Raw genomic sequence first — 21,345 nt, 5'->3', positions numbered from 1 at the left:
TGGCTTTACTGTTAGCTGAATGAATGAGCCTGAATGGTCTCCTCTCGGTTGTCAAATCTGTTACGTTCTCATGTTCTTAAGAGACTCTTTCTCCTTGCTTAAATAAGTACAGGACAAACATGAATATTTGATGTGCATTTTTAAACAAAATGATGTTTGCTGTGGTCTTAAATTGAATGGACCCAAATCAGAAAATTATTGATGTTTTTGTAACTGACAATGTCCATGTTCTAAAGTGTTACCAATTTGTAATTTTTAATATCTACTAGACATTTTGAAAAATTAATAAAATTTGGTTGTGCAATTCCTTGATAGTGCTCCTTTTTAGAGTAACAGTTTTTCACTGGAAACCAATCAGATTTTCTTGATATGTTTAAAATTTTGCACAGCAGCACAGAGCTTTCCCATGTAATGCACAATATTATACAGGAACAAAGTAAGGCGGCTTACCAGTGATTGGTTAGAGCAAGTTCTAGCACATCATAACAGAGGTACTTTTTGGTGATAGTGTGCTTCAGTCTCATCATCTTTCATGTTGGCAGGAAGCAGTGCTTTGTATTCTGAGCAGTTTGAGAGAGGATATTAAACAAACCACAGAGCTGAATTTGTGGCTTTTCAGCAGCTACATTTATTTCAGTTAATGAATATCAGTAGGTAATGGAGAAGGTAGCTGCGTCAAGTCTGTGCATTTGTTTAAATGCTCTATTGTGTTTAGTGTAAGGAAAGGACAACCATGTCAGAGACCACTGTAAAGAATGAAATCTGGTTTGGACATATTTGAGTAGTGCCTCTTATAGACAACAAATAGAACGAAAATGGACTCCTACTGAAGAATGCAGGTCTGCATTAATATGGAGTCATGGGACCCATTTACATATTACAAGGTTATGTGAAGCCATACACCCCATAAGATATAAGTCTGTCTAATAAAACTGCTTTTGAAAATGTCCATTTTAAAGTAAGATTGTTGAGGGCTACAGATGCAATGGGTGGAAGGCAGGACTCAACTCTAAATGCAATGCCAGTCCATCACAGGTCAAACTCATTCATACTAGGCCAAACTAGAGTTGTCAATCAACCTTAACATGCATGTCTCTGCTCTCAGAAAACATTTCCATAAATACCCATTCAAAGCTTGGTAGAGAGAAGCATTGTCTTGGCAGTTATGATGTGTCGTATGGGGTAATCCTACAAATAGGACATGAATGTTTGACTTGACTCAGAGATGTGACGTGCCGTTTTAGAGCGTTAGTGTCAAATATTATTTTGTTCATACATCCTACAAAGGTGTGCAAATTCACAAAAGTTAATGTGTTGAACAACACTTAGAATACTGCGCTTAGGATAAATGAGCCAAAGATATTCATTTTACCGCAAGGCCTAAATGAATTTAGCAAAATTGCCTTTCAACAGGAAGACCTTAAACCTATGATGAAGCATGATGTTGAGTGATTACAGTTAACTTGGCCAGATGTAAATATCACAATATGTCACAGATAGATAGATGGAGGGCGGCATGGTGGCGCAGTTTGCCTCACAGTTAGGAGACCTGGGTTCGCTTCCCGGGTCCTCCCTGCATGAAGTTTGCATGTTCTCCCCGTGTCTGTATGGGTTTCCTCTGGGCGCTCCGGTTTCCTTCCACAGTCCAAAGACATGCAGGTTAGGTGGATTGGCGATTCTAAATTGGCCCTAGTGTGTGGTTGGTGTGTGGGTGTGTTTGTGTGTGTCCTGCGGTGGGTTGGCACCCTGCCCGGGATTGGTTCCTGCCTTGTGCCCTGTGTTGGCTGGGATTGGCTCCAGCAGACCCCCATGACCCTGTGTTTGGATTCAGTGGGTTGGAAAATGGATGGATGGATAGATATTCATTTTAGTATAGTCGGTAGGATCACAACATTACATAGATATATAGATAAGAAAGGCACTATATCGTAGCTAGTGTGGAGGATTGCCGGCTACATATTCTGGCCATCACCCCCAGGCCGCCAGGAGGAGCTCTCCCGACTGCATGATCGTGCCCCGAGTTCCAGCAGGGCCTCATGGACTATGTAGTGTTTATACACAGCCCTGCTGGATACCTTGGGGGCCACCGGGAGTCGCTGTAGGGGGGCTCGTGGACTCTTATGTGCCCTATAACCCGGGAGTACGTCACGGTCACGTGACAGGAAGGAACGACGTGCTCCCGGGTTGAAGAAAAGGACTGTTTACCCTAACCCGGAAGGGATAAGGAACTGTGGACTGATTGGGCAGGAACACCTCCGGGTCAGGGTGTATAAAAGGACTGTGGGAAAGCACAGACATTGAGCTGAGCTGGGAGGTAGGAGGGCGAAGTGTCTGGGCGAGGAGGAGAGTATTATTGAGAGTTTATTTGTGATTTATGAGTGTGGAGTGGAGGGTGCTTTGTGCACAGTATCATTATTTAATAAATAATAATTATACTTTTATCCGGTGTCTGGAGTGGTACCTGAGGGTTCAAGAGGTGGCTCCACGCTTCTACTGCGACACTAGCTAGCTAGATAGATAGATAGATAGATAGATAGATAGATAGATAGATAGATAGATAGATAGATAGATAGATAGATAGATAGATAGATAGATAGATACTCCTACAAATCAAAAGGGAAGTTATTTTAAGCCTAGAATCACAAGCTGAACTCTGTCTTACCCTGATGGACAAAATAACACGTCTATAAGACAACACTGCATGAGTAATAGGAAGGGGCCATGGCCTTTTTGATTTGGTAAGTGTAAGTGTACGTCAGAGGTAGATATTGAAGAAACTGGAAATCATATCAGCTGATGACAGACACCCATTACATGCAGAACTTTCCTGCAGTAAAACAAGAAGCATAATCACTTTACAGACTCATACAAACCTGTCCAGAAATTCCTTTCTTCCTAGTGTTATACCACTTTTTAATAAAGAGTATCAAAGAAAATACAAATTCTAGAAGTGTGGAGTTTTTCATGTCTGATGTGTAACTGTTTTAAGTTTCACTGTTTCACCATCAAATTGTCAGAGGCAGTTAATAAAGTACTGCTCTTTCAAATGATGCAGATGTTTCAGAATGTTTGTGTATCTTTTAACCTGTTTGCCAGTGCTTTTACTTTTGGTACAGCTGAGAAGGCAAATTTCATATTTTCTTGTGTAACCAAAAGTAAACATTGAACCTTGGACCATTCTCTTTGGAGAAGGAAGCTGGCCCACCCTTTTCAAAGAATGAATTAACTTTCCTAGGGCCTGGAAGCTGCTCTTAATTAAGCTTTAAAGTTGTGGGCCCTGAGCTACCTATAAAATTCACTCTACCAAGATTCAGCTCTGGACCAGTAGTTGATGCCAGTCTGAGAAGTATCTTTACTGCAAGAATGAGCTTCATTGCCCGAGCTCTCCTGCCAGCATACGTCAGGCTTTTCCCAGTAAGGTTTCAGAGGACTCAACAGAAAGTTGAACAGTGTGCTCTGCACACCACAGACAAAGAACCTTGTGGCTAAGACAACAAGTGAACTCCACCAGAAGCAACGTTCTTTGCTTGAGCCTGAACAACTGCACTTAATATCTTCCTTAAAGGCTTGATATCATAAAATTGCTTATCTGTGCCAGGATAAATGAGAACTCTAAGAACCCAGTAAACAGTCAGATAAGGATCTGCTTTCTAATTACCGTGTAGTAAGCTCATAACAGTGTCAGGTAAATGTTTAGTTTTTACATCAAGTTATTGACAAACGTGAAAACAACAGCTTTAAATCACAGCATAATTGTTTAGCCCATTCACACCCAACAAGGACAAGCTGACTAAGACATTACGCTAAACTAAAAACTGTGTACAACCATCAACAAAGTGCAGAGAGCCTCTTCTGTGTTACGTGTCTGCTTGTCTCTCTTGCATCCTGTCTTTGCTAATGATATGTAAGCAGTTAACATATTTCTGTTATCCTCTAGTTTATTAATAAATTATACAATTCTGTTTCTGGGAACAGTTAACATGATATAAGTCTATTAACCATAATTCCAACCTACAGAGAAAGGCATGAGACATAATGTAGGAGTCTTACTTAATTGTCTAATGCAGTGTTTCCCCTGTGGCTGCAGGTTTTTGTTCCAACCAGCTTCTGTTTTTAATTGAACTCCTGGGCTGATGTGTTATTTCCCAAGTTCTGTGTTTTGGGAACAATAAAGAAATTAGAAAACTAAGTTTGGTAAATATATATATATCAAAAAATTTTGTTATGTGTATGCATAATGACAATAAAGAATTCTATTCTCTATATATAGTAAAATGTACCAAGCAGTTATATGGAATAATGTATTTTTTTCTTTTTAACAATATTTTTATCTTGATTTTCATTCTACTTTTCTATGTGTTCTAACTGTTTAATTAATCCATTATTTACTAATTAGTGGATCTGATGCTAAAGTAGTTGCAGCCTTTGATTATTCAGTTATTGGTTATTGTTTGCCAGCGTGTCTGCTGTGCTTATTTTTAATTGTTATTATTAAGATACAACGAAGGGGGGGAAAAATGCACAGAGAAAGGGCAAAATATAATGAAATCAACAAAAGAGAATTAAACATTTAAATCTATAGCAAAAGCAGAAATATTTCTAAATGTCTTATAAATGTAAAAATCATGCTGCTGTGCTTTTCTGAATGTAGAATAAAAGAAAAATAATACCAACTAATTAAATAAGATCAGTGCTATCAGGTGTTGTCACTGATTAGGAATTTGGTTTGATCAAAAACCTGCAGCCACAGTGGGTCCCCAGGACTTATGTTGGGAAACACTGGTCTAATGAATTATTAGCATTACCAAAAGAAAAAAATGATAAATGACTAACTTCAATCGATTCTACTCACCCACAATTTCCTACATGGGTTTTCTATAAAGCTTTCAATGATCCCCCAAGTGGCCAAAAAAGCAAAACGCATGTGTAAGTATGTGTATTTAATGTGGCTACTCAGAAGGACTACTGCGCATATGGGATCAAGGAAATTAGAAACAAACTGTAGTGACATTATTCTAGCATTACATTTTATATTTTCATTTATTTGCTTAGCCGATGCTTTTTTCCAAAGTGACTTACAAAAGAGATCAACATAATCAAGTAGAAATCAGTCTGGAGGACTGAGATCAGTTGTTTACAGGACAAGGGAACAAAAATGAATATCACAATTGAAGAGCTCGGAAAAAAATACAAGCAAGTTACAATTCCTAGGTTACAAAAAACTTACAGCTGTGATGGAACCTGGGGCATCAACGAGCCACAGACCCCCAAAACTTGATCACACTAAGTGTCCCGGGCTCAAATAAAGGAGTGTTTATTCAGCACACTTCCACAAAGTAACAAAAAGTTCAAGCACCAGTATCATTTCTCTCTCCTCCTGTCTCTCCTTTCACCACCACACTGCCCTCCTCCAGTTGAGTGTCACTCCACATCCCTCCAGCTCCAACTTGCCTGGACAAGGAAGTGCGGTCCCTTTTACTGAGGACCCGGGAGTACTTCCAGTACCATGGCCACTTCCTGATGGAAGTGCTTCCGGGTCATGTGGAAGTCCCATAAATTGGGGAGTGCGTCTCCTGATAGCATCCCCTTGCAGCACTCATGGTCCCCAGCAAAGCTGTGTTGGCAGACTACATCTAGCTAGCATTCCCTGCTGGTTCCCAAATGGACACCAATTTGGAGGGCTACTGCCATCTAGTGTACTGGGGGAATAAAGAGTCCCCAACAACATCTTCTGATAGGCTGTCCATCCATCCATCCACTCCATCATCACTTCTGGGTCTGGCTGCTTCCTTTCTCCTGGTTGGGATTTCCATCTGTCTGTTCGGAGGCTCTGTTCCGGATAAGGAATTATCCCCTGACACAACTAATATCAGTTAGACAGTAATTCACCAGACAAGAATCTTCAAATGCTTGTTCAACACATTGAGGGAGTCAGAAGTTTGAATGCATGTGGTCAGCTCATTCCACCAGGTGGGAACTACACAAGAAAAGAGTCTAGATTAAGATTTGATGCTATGCAGAGGTGACATCATCTAATGCTATTCATTAGCAAACTCGTGTGGACAAGAAGGGGCATAGAACCTCACAAGCACCTCCATAAACCTAGGGGGAGACCCACTGACTACTCTTTAAGCAAATATCATGGATTTGAGCTAAAATGTGTCACTACAAGGAGCAAATGGACTGCTCTGAAAAGAAGAGTGACATGAGTCCACCTCAGCTGATTGAATACCAGACATGCCACTACATTTTGAATCATCTGCAGCAGCTTGGTGACACTTGCTGGTACTTCCATTAGCAGAGAGTTGCAGTAGTCCACACATGATAAAACCAAAACCTGGATCAGGACTTGTGCCACATATTCTGTCATATACAATCTAATTTTAAGAATATTGTATAAAGTGAATCTAAAAGACTGAGCAACCCTGACACCACACTGAAGTTGTGTGCAGACTTCGAGAAGCCAAAATAAACAGAGATCTAGTGCAGAATAAACGAATGAGCTGGGAATACAAGAAGGCCCATCTTTGCCATATTTAGCTGGAGATGATTTTCCTTCATTCGGTTTCAATTATCAGTGAGACATGCCGATATTCTAACTGATACCATGTGGTTCTTTGGAGGGAACAACAGATATAGTTCAGTATTATCGGCATATCACTAATCAGAAAAACCATGGGACATTGATCATAGGGCCTAGTGAGAAGGTGTAAAGAGAGAAGAGGAGTGTTTCGCACCAAGCCTTGCCTGGGGTACCCTTGACACTTCTCCTTGCCAGGACAGAGATTATGATCTTCCCAAGAGACTCAGACTACCTGAGGCTGTTTCAGTGATGCCAAAGTCAGAGAGTCTGGAAAGGAGAATTTATGGTTGACAACGTCAAAGGCAGAGGAGAGATCTAACTGGATAAGGACAGATGACATGTTTGTACTTCTAGCCAGCCAGGTGTGTCAACAGTGGTATATACAGCCATCTTGAGGAATGGCCTCACTTGATGCCTTAGTGATTAGTAAAGCCTTAAAGCTTTTAAAAAGCATTTAACTGAGAAATTGGGTAATCCTGTACACGGAATGAGATATTGGGTGATCTTAGCAATTCAACAGGCGGAATGGACTCAACTGCATCAAGTCACTTGTGAAATTTATTATGTTTTCAGCCAAACTGTCAATGTTAAACTTAACCAATGTGGATAAGTGTGCAGTGTGGAAAATCATATATTTTTGAACTGGAGACTGGTCATATTAAATTTTAATTATTTCTCTCAAACAAACCTAAAATTTACAGTACTTTAATTAGAGACAGTGTAACCATGTTCTCTTGTACATTCTTCCTGTATAATACAAGTAATTTATGCATTTGCTCCATTCGGTTTCTTTTTCAATTAGTTTATGACCTGGGAATGGGAAATAAGCACAGATGCCACAGAACCTGTTTTATTTAATTAATAAACTTGCAGTGGATGGATGCCATAGGACTAGGAATTACAGAATTAGTTTATACTTGAGAAAGGAAAGAGTATGGAGGTACTTAAAAGATCAAACACTTTGATCAGAGGGACCAAAAAACAAAAACGACAGAAAGCCAACGACAAAGGAAGCAACATTAGAGATCAAGAGATGTGATTTGGACGTCAGAAAATGTAACCATGTGAATAACATCATCACTAAATCAGAAGCCACCCAGAACAACATCCACTCCTGGACATTTCAGATTTTCAGTAAGCTTTTCTAAGACTGTTTTTTCCAGACTTATCTACCTATTTTATTTTCTATTATGTTTTCTTCTATTTGCTATTGTTATACATTAATAAATACCATATTTCTTTTAAATTTTCCATACTTTGCCTTTTGTCAAAAGTGATTGAAATAATAAGAGGGCACCTAGTGTGGGGAAGACTGCTGCTCTTTTGCCCGTAGGGTTTATTCAAGGCTATTGAGGTTGCTCTTCAATAATTAGAACAACTGAGTGAAAAGTAAGACATAGTTTGGTTAGTAAGTTGCTTATAACCAAAAGAGTTGCGCTTTTATGTGTGTTGTGACGACTCCCACATGTTTGTTAGAGCAGGTGATAGTGAGTCCCTATGTAAAGAATCCTATGCAGAGTATTATGGAGTGACTGGCAATTGGCAATACCCAATACTTTGTCTGGATAGGATCGCTATGTGTACATGTGGTTATCTTTGTGTGTGTTAATCGTCAAGGGTGGGGATAAACAACCATAATAGACATTCCTGGTAAGTCACACAAACTTTATGATAATACACCCTTCAATAGTTTTGTGTAACTTACAGGAGTTGAACCCATCATGGCTACAATAAACTTTGTCCTTTTGCTCTATACTGACGACTCAGGCAAGGAGCTTTTGTTGTTCTGTTCTGTACCTAGCCTTATTAAATTCAAACACATATCACCAATTCATTTTGGAGAAAACCCTTGCAACTACTGGCCTAAAACTGAACTAAAAGTTTAAAAGTAAGTGACAGACAAAGTTCTTCCATCAGAATTAAACCAAAGGCCATATCCTACAATTCTGACATTTGCTTGTCTCACTGTGAAAAGCCTTAATTTTCCATCTTTTTAAGGTGTTTATCAGTACATTGTCAACTAACCCAACCCCAAAACAATGGGAGTCAAAAGACTCTTTGGTATTGTAAAGCAATTTTAATTGTGGGACAATAGCACAAATGGAGGTGGTGTTTTCAAATGGAGAAGTGGCATTTATATTTCAAATGTCTTATTATGTTTTTAAGGTGTTGTAGGCAGCATTGCTGCTTCACACGCCCCAGAAGACTAGTTTCAAATTTTGGCCTGGTCACTCTCGATTGTCTTTATTGACTTTTCTATCTCTTTGTGTTTCCTGAGATATGTGGGTTATGGTAATTGACAACTCTAAACCAGCCTGCTATTAGGGTTTTGTGCCCTGTCATAGGTTGGTACACCTTCTAGGTTGGCTGCTGTTTTGTATCTGGTACTGCTAGGATATCCTTTGGCTTGATATAATCCAGAAATTGATTAAATGAGTTTCTGAAATGGAGGGATCAATATAGTTACTTTATTTTCCATTTGGCTTAAATGGCACCATTGCATTTGAATTCTTTTGTAACAGTCTGAGCGTTACTTCATCAGGAAAATTCTTAAGAATGTAACACAAATCAAATAACTGATGGAGCTTTGTGTACATCTGGTTTAGTTTTCAAGGTCAGGAATATTTTTAAAATTTGGAAAATGTATAATATGTATTTTGTAATATATATGCAGATGTCAGAAGTGTGCTATTATCCTCTGACCCTTTAGCTATCTGTACAACATTTTGATCCACCATTGAGATGAAATGTTTAACAACCTTTGGCCTTCCCATTTTCATTACAGGATCAATGATTTGACAATGAAGTAATCAATCAGTCTGTATTAAATCAGTATGATGCCTAAAGGAACAAATAACCAACAATGGCAGCTAAACTGCATGACATGAGGGCGTGATTTTATTGGGGAACTCTGTCCTTTATGAATGAACAGATTACCCTGACGTGGTTTGATGCCATTCAGGCATGTGCCATGTGCATGTATGTGGATTAAAAGGTTTTTCACTAATCTGTGTCCACCTGTTCTCTAACACGATGTGGACACCGGCAAATATGTGAAAGATATGTGAACATGTACAAAAATATACAGTTTTAAAATCACTATCTGAGGTGGCTGGACATCCTGAGTAGCCTTTGTACTACCATTAAAACACAAGTTTACTCTCAACAGAAAGGCAAAGCAAAATGCTATATATCATTCCTTCATATTATAGGTAGATTGAAGCCTGCACTTCTTAGACCACCTTTCCCCCACTTATATTACAAACTTTAGTGCCTTTCACCTTGAGTGGCATTCCATCCATCCATTAACTAGCCTGCTGATCCTGGGAAGGGTTGCAGGGAAACTGAAGCCTATCCCAGCAATCACAGGGTACACAGCAGGAACAATACACTCACACTACAATTACGTTAAGAATGCCAATCCAACTAACTTGTATGTCTTTGAATTGTAGGGACAAACCTGAGCTCCTGGAGGAAATACACACAGACATGGGGAGAACATAGAAACTCCATGCAGAGAACACCTGGGATGTGAACCCCATCTCTTTATGGCAAGGGTGCAGCACTGCCACTGCACCGTGAGAGCCTTTCCAAAATGATTAAATCAAAATACAACATGACAGTGGAAAATTACGAGGAGGTTGCATTTCTGACACTCTAATGGATGGCTCTACAACAACAACAACAGCATTTATTTATATAGCACATTTTCATACAGAAAAGTAGCTCAAAGGGCTTTACATAACGAAAAAAAGAAAAATAAAAGACAAAATAAGAAATTAAAATAAGACATTAGTTAACATAGAAAAAGAGTAAGGTCCGATGGCCAGGGGGGACAGAAAAAGCAAAAAAAAAAACTCCAGACAGAGAAAAAAAAAAAATCTGCAGGGGTTCCAGGCCACGAGACCGCCCAGTCCCCTCTGGGCATTCTACCTAACATAAATGAAATACAGTAGTCCTCTTTGTAGTTAGGGTTCTCACGGAAGGACTTGATGATGAGAGATGTGGATGAGTTGAGAATGGTTTAGCTGGCCTTTAGATGAGTCTGATAGTATCAGTTAGAATACTCAGACTGAGTAGTGGTGCTGATTGTGGTCATTCATTGTCAGGCCATTTAAATTTCCAGGAAGTCGAGAGGTGCACTTCAGTTGTCCGTGTTCTGTTTTTGTCTCTTGAATGTAGTGGCTAAGTCCCTGGACTTCAAACCACACAGTTGACATTGAATGCCTTCCTCTGGCTCTCTTTGTAATTCAAAGTAAGTCACTTGATTTGACCAGCCTGGCCTCAAAATATACAAAATGAATATAAACAATTACAAAGTGTTGTGATCTTGCAAGTTCCTTGAGCACAACGACTCGCAGAACATTAGGTTCTCTTGGGTTGTCAGAATAATTGTTGTGCCTGACGGGTCTATTCCCTTAGGAGAGCCATCTAATCATAGCCCATCACCTAAAAGAATCACAACATCAAGTGACAGTGACAAGTACAGACGAGCTCAAGTAAGCAAACGGGAAATGCCTGTGGTTTCTGAATCACCTGCTCCTTGCAGTATCATACCTGCTAAGGCCTGGGGCAGACGTGTAACACTCATGTAGGAGGAAATACATTCTGAGCCTTGCATGACCAGTGAGACTTCATATCTCATATCTTTGAAGAGTTACGCAAAGTTCCCTATGGCAAGTTCGCATTGTCTACTGCAGATACCTTTTTTTAAACCTTAATGGTAGAAATATCTTACAGAAAAACAACAAGAAAGGGATGATTCTAGTAACTGTGTGTGGCGGACCACGGTGCATGAAAGCCACTACATATAGGCTTGTGTCTTGAGACTCTTTGGTTTTGGAAGACTGAAAAGTATAAGCTCATATCCTTACCTTGTAGACTTTCCCAAAGGCTCCATCTCCCAGCTCGCCCAATGTCTCCCAGTCTAACTGAGGATCTTCATCACGTTGGACATTCTCATAGTTTTTTATTTTCTTTTTTTCTCCTCGGAATTTAAACAATTTCATCAGCAAAGACGCCATGGACTCACTCCACTAATGCACTCCCTGTGCTCTCCGCTTCTTATATCCCACTTTTTCCAGCAGCAAACCATGCATAGACAGTTACTTTGACCTTGGAAATAGGCAGACAGCGATGTCAAGCTGAACTGGCTTCCCTAATAGTCTGCTGCAATACTTATTAAGTATTTAAATGAGTCCCAGCAACAACAGTGAATCCCTGTGTAGACCGTGACCAGTACCAAAGGGATACAAAAAGGAGGACAATCATCAGCAGAGTGAGATGAGTCAGAACAAATTTAAATTAGCCAAAGCAGGGAGGCCAGTGCCAGGTTCCAGTGTCTCAGTATGCCATTCACCAGATGAAGGATGGAACAAGCTATGAAATGAAGGAATCAGCAGCTGGCATGGACACCATCATGAGGTACATCTGTTATTTTTTTGTCCAGGTGACGCCCCTCTTTTCAGCCAGCTTAACAGCAGGTACCATCAAAGGCACGGTCAGCTCCAAGGTAGCATCCAGCAATGACAGGAACTTTTTTCTTTTTCATCTCTCTCTCTGTTTCACCCTATGTCTTTCCTCTCCTTTCTTTTTTGTGCAAAAAAACAAAAGTGAAGGCCAGGTTTGCCGATGACAAACTTCTCAGTGATGACTGGAGCCGATGTAGGACGCTTTGTCTGAATGCCTCCTCTTCCTCTCCCTCCCCCCTTTTGCATCTCTCTCTGCACACTGTGACAGGAAGGAGCTCGGTTTCAGAGAGCAAGCTGCTTACTCAACATCTGAGACTGCTGAGGAGGTGCTGGGGGCCACATGGTGTGGCGAATCCTATCAGGTGATATGATAAGGGGACATAAGCTGGGTTTTTGGACTGAGTTCTTCCACTAATTTATTAATTTAACACATTTGTATTGTACCATACTTTGCAGTTTTCCATTGTAACTGTGGTTGATTTGTACAGTTGCTTTTGATGCTATAGCAAAGCACTGTGCCAGCACGTGGTGATCAGAGGGGAAATAGATCATCTGCTCTGTTTATTTGACTAAAAAGGATGGATGAATGTGAGCTGAGAGAGTGGTTTGTAGTTTGGAATCCAGCATCGAATTTGTGTAATGGTCCAAAATATCGTGCTTTTCTGCCAGTTGGAATGTGCTCAGCTGACAGTATTCCTGTCACCCATTTCCAGTTCTTTACAACATCATTCAAACTCCTTGAAGTGATAAGGTGGTCTTCTTTCCCTCTGTGGCCATAATGTTGATTAGAACATTAGAAAGATTTTGAAAACAACAGGCCATTCAGCCCAACAAAGCTCACTGGTCCTATCCACTTAATTCTTCCAAAATAACTCCAAGTCAAGTTTTAAATGTCCCCATAGTCCTATTGTCTACCACACTACTTGGTAACTTATTCCTTGTGTCTAAGTTTTTTTCTTTGTGAAGAAAACTTCCAAATCTATCTGTGAAATTTACCCTTAATGACATTGTAACTGTGTTCCTATGTTCTTGTTGACATTGTTGTTGATCCACTGTACTAATTTCATCCATCCATCCATCCATTTTCCAACCCGCTGAATCCGAACACAGGGTCACGGGGGTCTGCTGGAGCCAATCCCAGCCAACACAGGGCACAAGGTAGGAACCAATCCCGGGCAGGGTGCCAACCCACCGCAGGTACTAATTTCATTCATAGTTTAAAACACTTCATTCATGTCACCTCATAATCTCCTTTTGCTGAAACTCAAGTGTCTTGGCTCTTTTAATCTTTCCTCATAATTCATCCCCCATAGCCGGAGAATTAGTCTAGTCACTCTCCTCTGAAACTGTACATAGTACACTAGTGCATTATAAGCCTGAGCATAACATCCTTGGACTTGTACTCCACACATCAGGATGCTATATAACATAACATTCTTTTAGCCTTCTTAATGGCTTCTGAACTCTGTCTGGCGGTTGATAGTGACAAGTCCACTACAGCTCCTAAAGCCTTCACATAAAGTGTCTTCAGTTATCAGACCTCCCACTGTGTATTCAAATCTTACATTTTCACTTCTTACATGTAATATTTTATATTATCTTCGAGGCTCTGTGGCAAAGCAGCTGCCAAAGAAGGCAGCAAGTCATGGACGTCTTTGACAGAGCAGTCCATCCCATGGCTCTAGATTCTCTCACTGAATGAAGTATGTCTCCACTGTGGGACCATGCGGTATAACATAAGTTCATGATTGGCTCTGCAATCAGCTGTACATTGACAACAGCTGGGTATATCTCATATGGCCACTAGAACTCAGTTCTGCTGATATTGTGCTGTGTAGTCAGCTCTTTAAGTGCACTTTGTTCTTCATCATATTCAGTAGCTGGATCCAGGCACAATAGCCACATTGTTTGAGATACAGAGCTTGCATCACAGGGCATTAACACTGGCATGATGACTCCAGGCTCTGTGCTTGTTGTTAAAGGTATAACCCTGCAGCATTCCCATCTTCTTGCTACCCGTTTCTCTGGCTCATTGAAATTAATTAGCTAGGTCAATGAGTTGTGTTCCATCTGCAGGGTAAACTGTTACCCATAGAGACAAGTCTGGAACTGTCAAAAACCAGAAACTACCATCAATAGTTCCTTGCATAGCACAAAGTAATTCTGCTCTGCTCTGTTTGGGAAGTGGCTATAGTAGTCAATGATGCTCACTGTCCCTCCTTCCACCTAGAATTGGATTGCCCATCACCTAGTTACTGGTGTGCATACCCTGGTTAGTCCCTAGTCCCTATTGGTTTCTTGATGTCCAGGATTGCCAAGACAAGCACTGTGCCCAGAGCCTTTTTGAGCTGGCAGAACACCTTCTCGCACACTGATGACCACTGATAGAACATTAGAACATTAGAACAATCTAGATGAGAACAGTCCAGTCAGCCCAACAAAGCTCCCTAGTCCTATGCACTTATTTCTTCCAAAAAACATCAAGTCGAGTTTTGAAAGTCCCTAAAGTCTTACTGTCTGCCACTGTACCTGATAGCTTATTCCAAGTGTCTATCATTCTTTGTATAAAGAAAAACTTCCTAATGTTTGTGCAGAATATACCCTTAACAAGTTTTCAACTGTGTCCCCGTATTCTTGATGAACTCATTTTAAAATAACAGTCTCGATCCACTGTACTAATTCCCTTCATAATGTTAAACACTTCAATCATGTCACCTCTTAATCTTCTTTTACTTAAACTGTAAAGGCTCAGCTGTTTTAATCTTTTCTCATAATTCAACTCCTGTAGCCCTGGAATCAGCCTAGTTGCTCTTCTCTGGACCTTTTCTAGTGCTGCTCTGTTCTTTTTGTAGCCTGGAGACCAAAACTGCACAAATGACTCCGGATGAGGCCTCACCAGTGCATCATAAAGCTTGAGCAGAACCTCCTTGGACTTGTACTCCACACATCAGGGCGCTGTATAACCTGACATTCTGTTTGCCTTCTTTATGGCTGTTGAACACTGTCTGAAAGTCGATAGCTTAGAGTCCACTATGACTCCTAAATCCTTCTCATAAGGTGTACTCTCGATTTTCCAACCATCCATTGTGTATTAAAACTTAACATTTTTACTTCCTATGTGTAATACTTTACTTTTACTGACATTAAATCTGCCTGTATGCTGCCTGTATGCTGTCCAAGTCCTTCTGTAATGAGTTAGCAGATTCCAAATTATCTGCTAATCCACCAATCTTGGTATCATGATATTTGCAGCACAAGTTGATCGATAGACATAATGGTGCCAACAATTCCCTCAGATAAATTCACATGTTGATGGTAATATGCCAAGTCCAGGAAAGTGCAGAGCTCTTTGGATTTAGATGTTCAGTTTCAGATGCTTCCAATCTTTGTGGGATTTGTGGTTATCTCTGCTGTGCTATGTGCCCTGGAATTTGGGTTCTCTTTGTAGCTGGTGAAATTTTGCTGGCTGCAAACACTTCCCTCAAATGGGCAAAGGCTTTTTCACAGACTAGGGCATGTACCAACAGGTCATCCAAGGACAGTGCACTATGCAGTGGCCGAGTAGAATTCCAGCTAGAACCCGTCCCATCAGCCGCTCAAAGGCAGCAGGAGCATCGCACAATTATAAGGGCATTACCATGAAATGTCATAAACTGTGCCCAGTGCAGGTGTAGGTAAATGTGAGCAGCATCATTTGTGTGCTTGCTGTGCTGGACTAAATCTGTTCTGGTAAGAGTAAATATGTCAAGGTGCTCATCCAATAGGTGGTAGAGTTATTTGTAATGGGGCACAGACAGGCTGGTTGTGCTGTAGTGCCACAAAGCTTTGAGAGTTGCTTTGGTTTCCTTTGATCGCTGTGTGGTTTGGCATTCTGGTACTGACACTGAGGCCTGTTTTCAGATTAGGAGGCTGTGGTTGAAAGGTGAGACTCGTCATCTGTGGTGTGGACCTGATAGACACTTCAGCACTAACAGCGAGGAGGGTGTGAGCATGGCAGGACATAGGTGGCAGATATCTCTATTGCTTTTAGAAGTAGCGTTCTTCTTTGTGAAGTCTAGCACTGCTCCCCATACCACTAGGAAACCTTCACCGGGGCAAGACAAACTTTATGCTGAAATGGAAAGGTTCCTATGTTAAAGTGCTAGCATCCCAAAATAATTTTTAAAAATATCAATATGTCTTTTAACCTCCATTTGTTTAAATTGGAATGATTGACTATATTCCTCATAGATTATATCCAGCAGTCCTAAAATGAGCCTAGAAACACACCTTTGGACTTTCTCCTGTGCTGTTTTTTCTGTTCTGCAATATGTGATAACTGCATGGTCTGAACACAACATTCTAGATGAAATGCTTTGTACAGCTTGAAGTTAATGTTTTGAGGAACCATAGAAATTTGGGCCCATTTGTAGTTCCTGGTACCTTTTTGGCTCCTACTCCATGGTAAGAACTTTTTGTTCAACCAGGAACTATTGTGGATTGAGTTTGTGTGATGAATTTTGCTGATTGGTCAACCAAAAGCACTGACGTCATCTTGCAAATCTGTTAGTTTGGACTTTGGAGAGTTATCGGTGAAGATGGAGCACCACACTTCACACTGCATCACTCTTTATAGTCATCTCTCTGGTGTGCCTTGCCATTCACCTCTTTGAAGCAATAATCTTGTGTGAGAAGTTATGAGTGATTCGAAGCAATAATGCGAAGGAGGTCCCCTGCAAATTCTGGATCATGCTGCATTTTGCACCACATCATTCTACATATCCACTTCTCTGATGCCCTATGGTATACGTACATCGCATCAAAACAATAGGGAGTGTCCCTGTGAATCCCCAAATGCATCTCACATTCGCACTGAATGGATCTTCTTTGCATGTCACATATTTTTCATAAAGGTTACAGTTCCTGTTGTGTGATATGAACGAAACAAACAAAAGTGGTCAGGGACCACTGGTGGCCCAGGGCCTGCATCATACAGAACTCATTGGTTCCTATTGATGTATTCTGTAAACATTGTGCTATATCACTCAACACACTATCAGAAATCCCAGTTGTTTTAGTACGTCATGTGGTTGTGGGCATTTATGAGCCCATTATGACTCCTGCCATTTTCATGAGGAATTTTCATGTTTAAGTGCCATCCACTAAGGCCATGTTGCTAGAACTCCCACTGGTTGCTGAAAACGTCTCTACTGTCTTAAGAACCAGTTTATAATTATAGGACCATTCATCCTTTGGATCTCCAACACCTCATGTTCTTCATAGCATCCCAAAGACATATGGACTAAGTTAGTTGGCAATGCTTAACTGGCCTTTTATAGAGAGAGTGTAGGTGTATGAGTGTATGCTGAAAATCACAGCTGCTCAGTTCTGGGTTCATTCTTGCAGACCACCTGCTGCAGGGATAGACTGGAAATTCATTTAAGAATACAAATGGATTAAGCCACTTTAATAAATGGATGGAGGCTCGATGATGGATTTCTTCATAGAAAACAATTTGACAGACCTAATTTAAGAAACAAATCCAGCTCTCTCTGTACACACTGATTCATAGCAATTCATAAAGTGGGAAACAGCTAATGAAGTTAAGAGCACAGTTAAAAGAAAGAACTGGCCAGCAGCTATAAATGACCTAACATGGACGTTTTCCAGAACCAAAAAGGTGGAGATGGATGGGTGACTCTTGGGAATGACTGTAACAACCTGGCAAACACCAAACTGCTTTTTTGTTCTCTTATATGAACAGTGATTTCTTTATTGATGACTTGAAGAAATATAACAGTGATTGGGTTCAGTGTCTGTGCAGCAGAATTAGAGAAGCTGTGGGACGATGTGTTTACTTCTTACAGATTTCCAGCTAACAAAATCTTTGGTTTTCTCAGCATTTGTGTCTTGCACCCCTGCATGAGGTGGGAATCAGCTCTGTAGTAAGTTCTTATAGTCCTTAGTAATGTCATCATTTATGACATTTCTGAAAAAAAAAACATTAAGGGACCTTAATGAATGTAAGAATGTTGATTAACAGTAGGACATAAGGTCTAACATTAGATACTGGGATAGCCAAGCTGTTAATGAATCAAAAGAACTTTATGGACTAATTTTGTGAAACATTTTTAAAACACAATATTGAAGGCAAAAATACTCAATAAGTACATGAAAATATGAACATATCTATAGAATTTACAATAAAATTATCTCTTAATGTACATAAATGTTAATAATCTAAAAATATAAAATGCCAAGTGTCATCTGTCTGTCACACAGTAACTTACAAACCACTGGGACTTTAACCTGAAAAATTGGTCTTCATTTCCTTCTCACAGCAAGTGGCGGGTTAAGCACATTGCACAGTCCGATTGATTGTTTCCATCATAAGCGCAAGTCATACACTCCAAGATCAAAAGAAAGTCCTACATGAGCAAAGAATTAGAGGTGCCGGCTACCTGTGCCATGTACTTACACTTCAAGTCCTTCTGCCACGGCATGACCACGCAACATGGATGACAAGAAAAGAACATTGGCAAAGGAATATGATATCTGATGACAGTGAAGCACGTTGCTTTGTCCATCCATTGTCCAACCCGCTGAATCCGAACACAGGGTTACGGGGGTCTGCTGGAGCCAATCCCAGCCAACACAGGGCACAAGGCAGGGAACCACTCCCGGGCAGGGTGCCAACCCACCGCAGGACACACACAAACACACCCACACACCAAGCACACACTAGGGCCAATTTAGAATCGCCAATCCACCTAACCTACATGTCTTCGTTGCTTTGTTTTCACCACAAACATAAGTAATACATAAAATAGACAGCCATACACCCTATTAAGGCATGAAAAGGTGGTGACACCCTCAACAGAGCGACACTGGAGTATTTCCTGAAGAAGAGCATAACCCACCTTTCTTCAAGCATTGAAGGTCCAAGTGTTTCCTGTTTAAATCAAGTATTATTAAGATTATTGGAACGATAAAGAAAAAAAGATGTTCTAGTCTATGCCAGTAACATCTTTTCTTGGACATTTTGTCATCCAGCCAATTCCTGGGCACTGCAAGAAATACACGTAAGTGCTGATGTTGGATAGCTGTGTTGACATATCTAATCTGGCCAATTGTGGGCATGGGTGTGAGTGTGACACTTGACATTTGATGGACCACCATAGCATCCCATTCAAGGCTGATTTCTACTCGGCAATGCTGCTGGGACAGACTTTGACTTTTTGCAACACCCATTTTGTATAAAGTGGAGTCATATATGGAATAAATGGAAAATGCAAATGTTTTAGAAAATTTAATCATAAAAAGCAACATTTTATTTCATTCTGTGTACCATAGCATACAATTTTCAAATACACTTATTCCGACTGAGGGTCCGAGTGGGCTGGACACAGTCCCAGCAGTATTGGGTGCACGGAACCTCTGAACAGGGTGTAAATCCATTGCATGGCCCACTCACGCACACAACCACACTAAAACTTGAAATGATCAATTAACCTAATATGGAGTATCGTGACAAAAGTATATACAGACAATAATTAAATATGGAAGTTTAACTCAGGATGTTGGATCTGTTAAGCAGCATCAGTAACCTCTAAGCCACCATTAATTTACCACTTCCTATGTTTTTAATGTAGTATAATTTTCAAGCATGGCCCAGCAGATGGAGCTAGAGATCAATTTTAAGGAGTTTTTCATCTCTTCCTACTGCTGGCTTTAATATAATGTCACCACACAGTTACTGAAACATGTGTCCACAGATATTTAATGAAGGACAGGGACATTTTTTTCTGATTCTTCTTCTACACCCAAATTGTGCCTGACTTTCAATCTGCAGTTGTAACAGAAAAGGTATGTGAACCCATCATGTTTCTGAAGGTCTCTATCATTTCATGCCTTGCCTTGTGTTATCTGTTTTCATGTGTTTTGTTTTGCTTCTCATTTAATGATAATGACTGCTTGGCTGACTCGGGCCTATAAGGTTCAGTCACCTTGCCATGGTTAAGTAAAAAGAGGAAGCAGCTTACTTTTTATAGGTGAGTTCTGACAATATCTGTAAGTAACCCATGGGGATGGATCAGATCCATTACTTTGCTGGGTTATGTGATAGGAAAAGATTTCAGGAATGCTACCCAGTGATGTGATTCAGAAGTTCTCTTTGAACTCATTTGCTTAAGGAGAAAATCCAAAGTTCAGAACTGTCCACTGTTTCAGGAGATGCAGTAGCACTGGATAAAGGTGAAGGTCTACCTGCGAGAAAGGAAACATATTGTGGAATAAAGTGAACTAGACATGCTCATTGACCCAAAAAGGAAAATGGTGAGAATCTTTTGAGAGTGGTTAACCTTCATTCATGAAGGTGGAGATGGTTCTGGAGTACCTGGGCAGTGAGCTGAGAATGTTTTCTTTTGTGTATAGTTGAATTCCATAATTGTTATCATTTCTTGCTAGGTTTGGAACCATGAATGCTACTTCTTTATATTTCCTATCTTAGTGTGGTGTCACAGATAGATGGTTAATCCCGCATTAATAAGATGGATGGCTTTTGAATAATTCATTCAGTAGGAGTGTGGACTGGGGTTTTACAGACTTTGCTGCAAATCTCCAAATTATTTCAAGAGAGAGAACCACTGACAGGGTTCAATAATGCTATAAAGATGATTCAGACTTGTTTCATTCAAAGCAGACTTAAAATTATTTCAAATCACAATACTATATTGTCATCAGAACCTAAAATAATAGCTACCTTACTCTACTACCAAAAGTTATTAACAATGTCCCGAATCATTCTCTTTCTACGAAATTCCGAACACAGACTCAGCATGTGTATTTCATCCTGTTGCATCATTGCTTATCTCTGTTGCACTTAGAATACAGGTGAATAATCCATATTACTAAACGAGAATAGTAAACCGGATATGGATGCAGGGACCTGCCCGTGGACGCAAAAGACATAGTGCGCAAGTGCCACACAAAGCCTCCCCCCCCAGAGTTAAACGGGAGAGACTACGCACGTGCGCAGACACCATACAAAGCAAACCCCCAACTCCGCACCAGAGCAAAACGGGAGAGACTACGAACCGTCAGAGTAGGAAACAAAGTAAAACGTCATAAAGAGGTTAAAGAACAGGGACAAACACATGCAGAGCAGGTTACAGAACAAAGCCCCTATCCCCAGAGTAAAACGAGAAAGACTACGAACCATCTGACATGCCGCAAGCAGGATACAGCGAGGTCAGAAATAAAACACAGAGTAGGAAACAAAGTAAAACTTTATAAAGGGATTAAAGAACGGGG

The 21,345-nt window shown here is 40.4% G+C and overlaps 1 protein-coding gene across 1 annotated transcript in view; it reads right to left on the bottom strand.

Moving 5' to 3' along the window:
* LOC114648827 (serine/threonine-protein kinase 10-like) overlaps positions 1–12,293 on the bottom strand; it is a 109,855-nt gene extending 97,562 nt beyond the window's left edge. The window contains exon 1 of the mRNA XM_028798098.2: positions 11,458–12,293. Within this exon, the coding sequence (XP_028653931.2) occupies positions 11,458–11,607 (150 nt within the window). The 5' untranslated portion in view covers positions 11,608–12,293. The remainder of the gene's footprint in view (positions 1–11,457) is intronic.
* Between the last annotated feature and the right edge of the window lie 9,052 nt (positions 12,294–21,345).

Source organism: Erpetoichthys calabaricus, chromosome 1, assembly GCF_900747795.2.
Source record: "Erpetoichthys calabaricus chromosome 1, fErpCal1.3, whole genome shotgun sequence".
NCBI lineage: Eukaryota > Metazoa > Chordata > Cladistia > Polypteriformes > Polypteridae > Erpetoichthys > Erpetoichthys calabaricus.
Note: the sequence above shows the minus strand (reverse complement) of the source record. Positions and strands in the feature narration are given on the sequence as shown.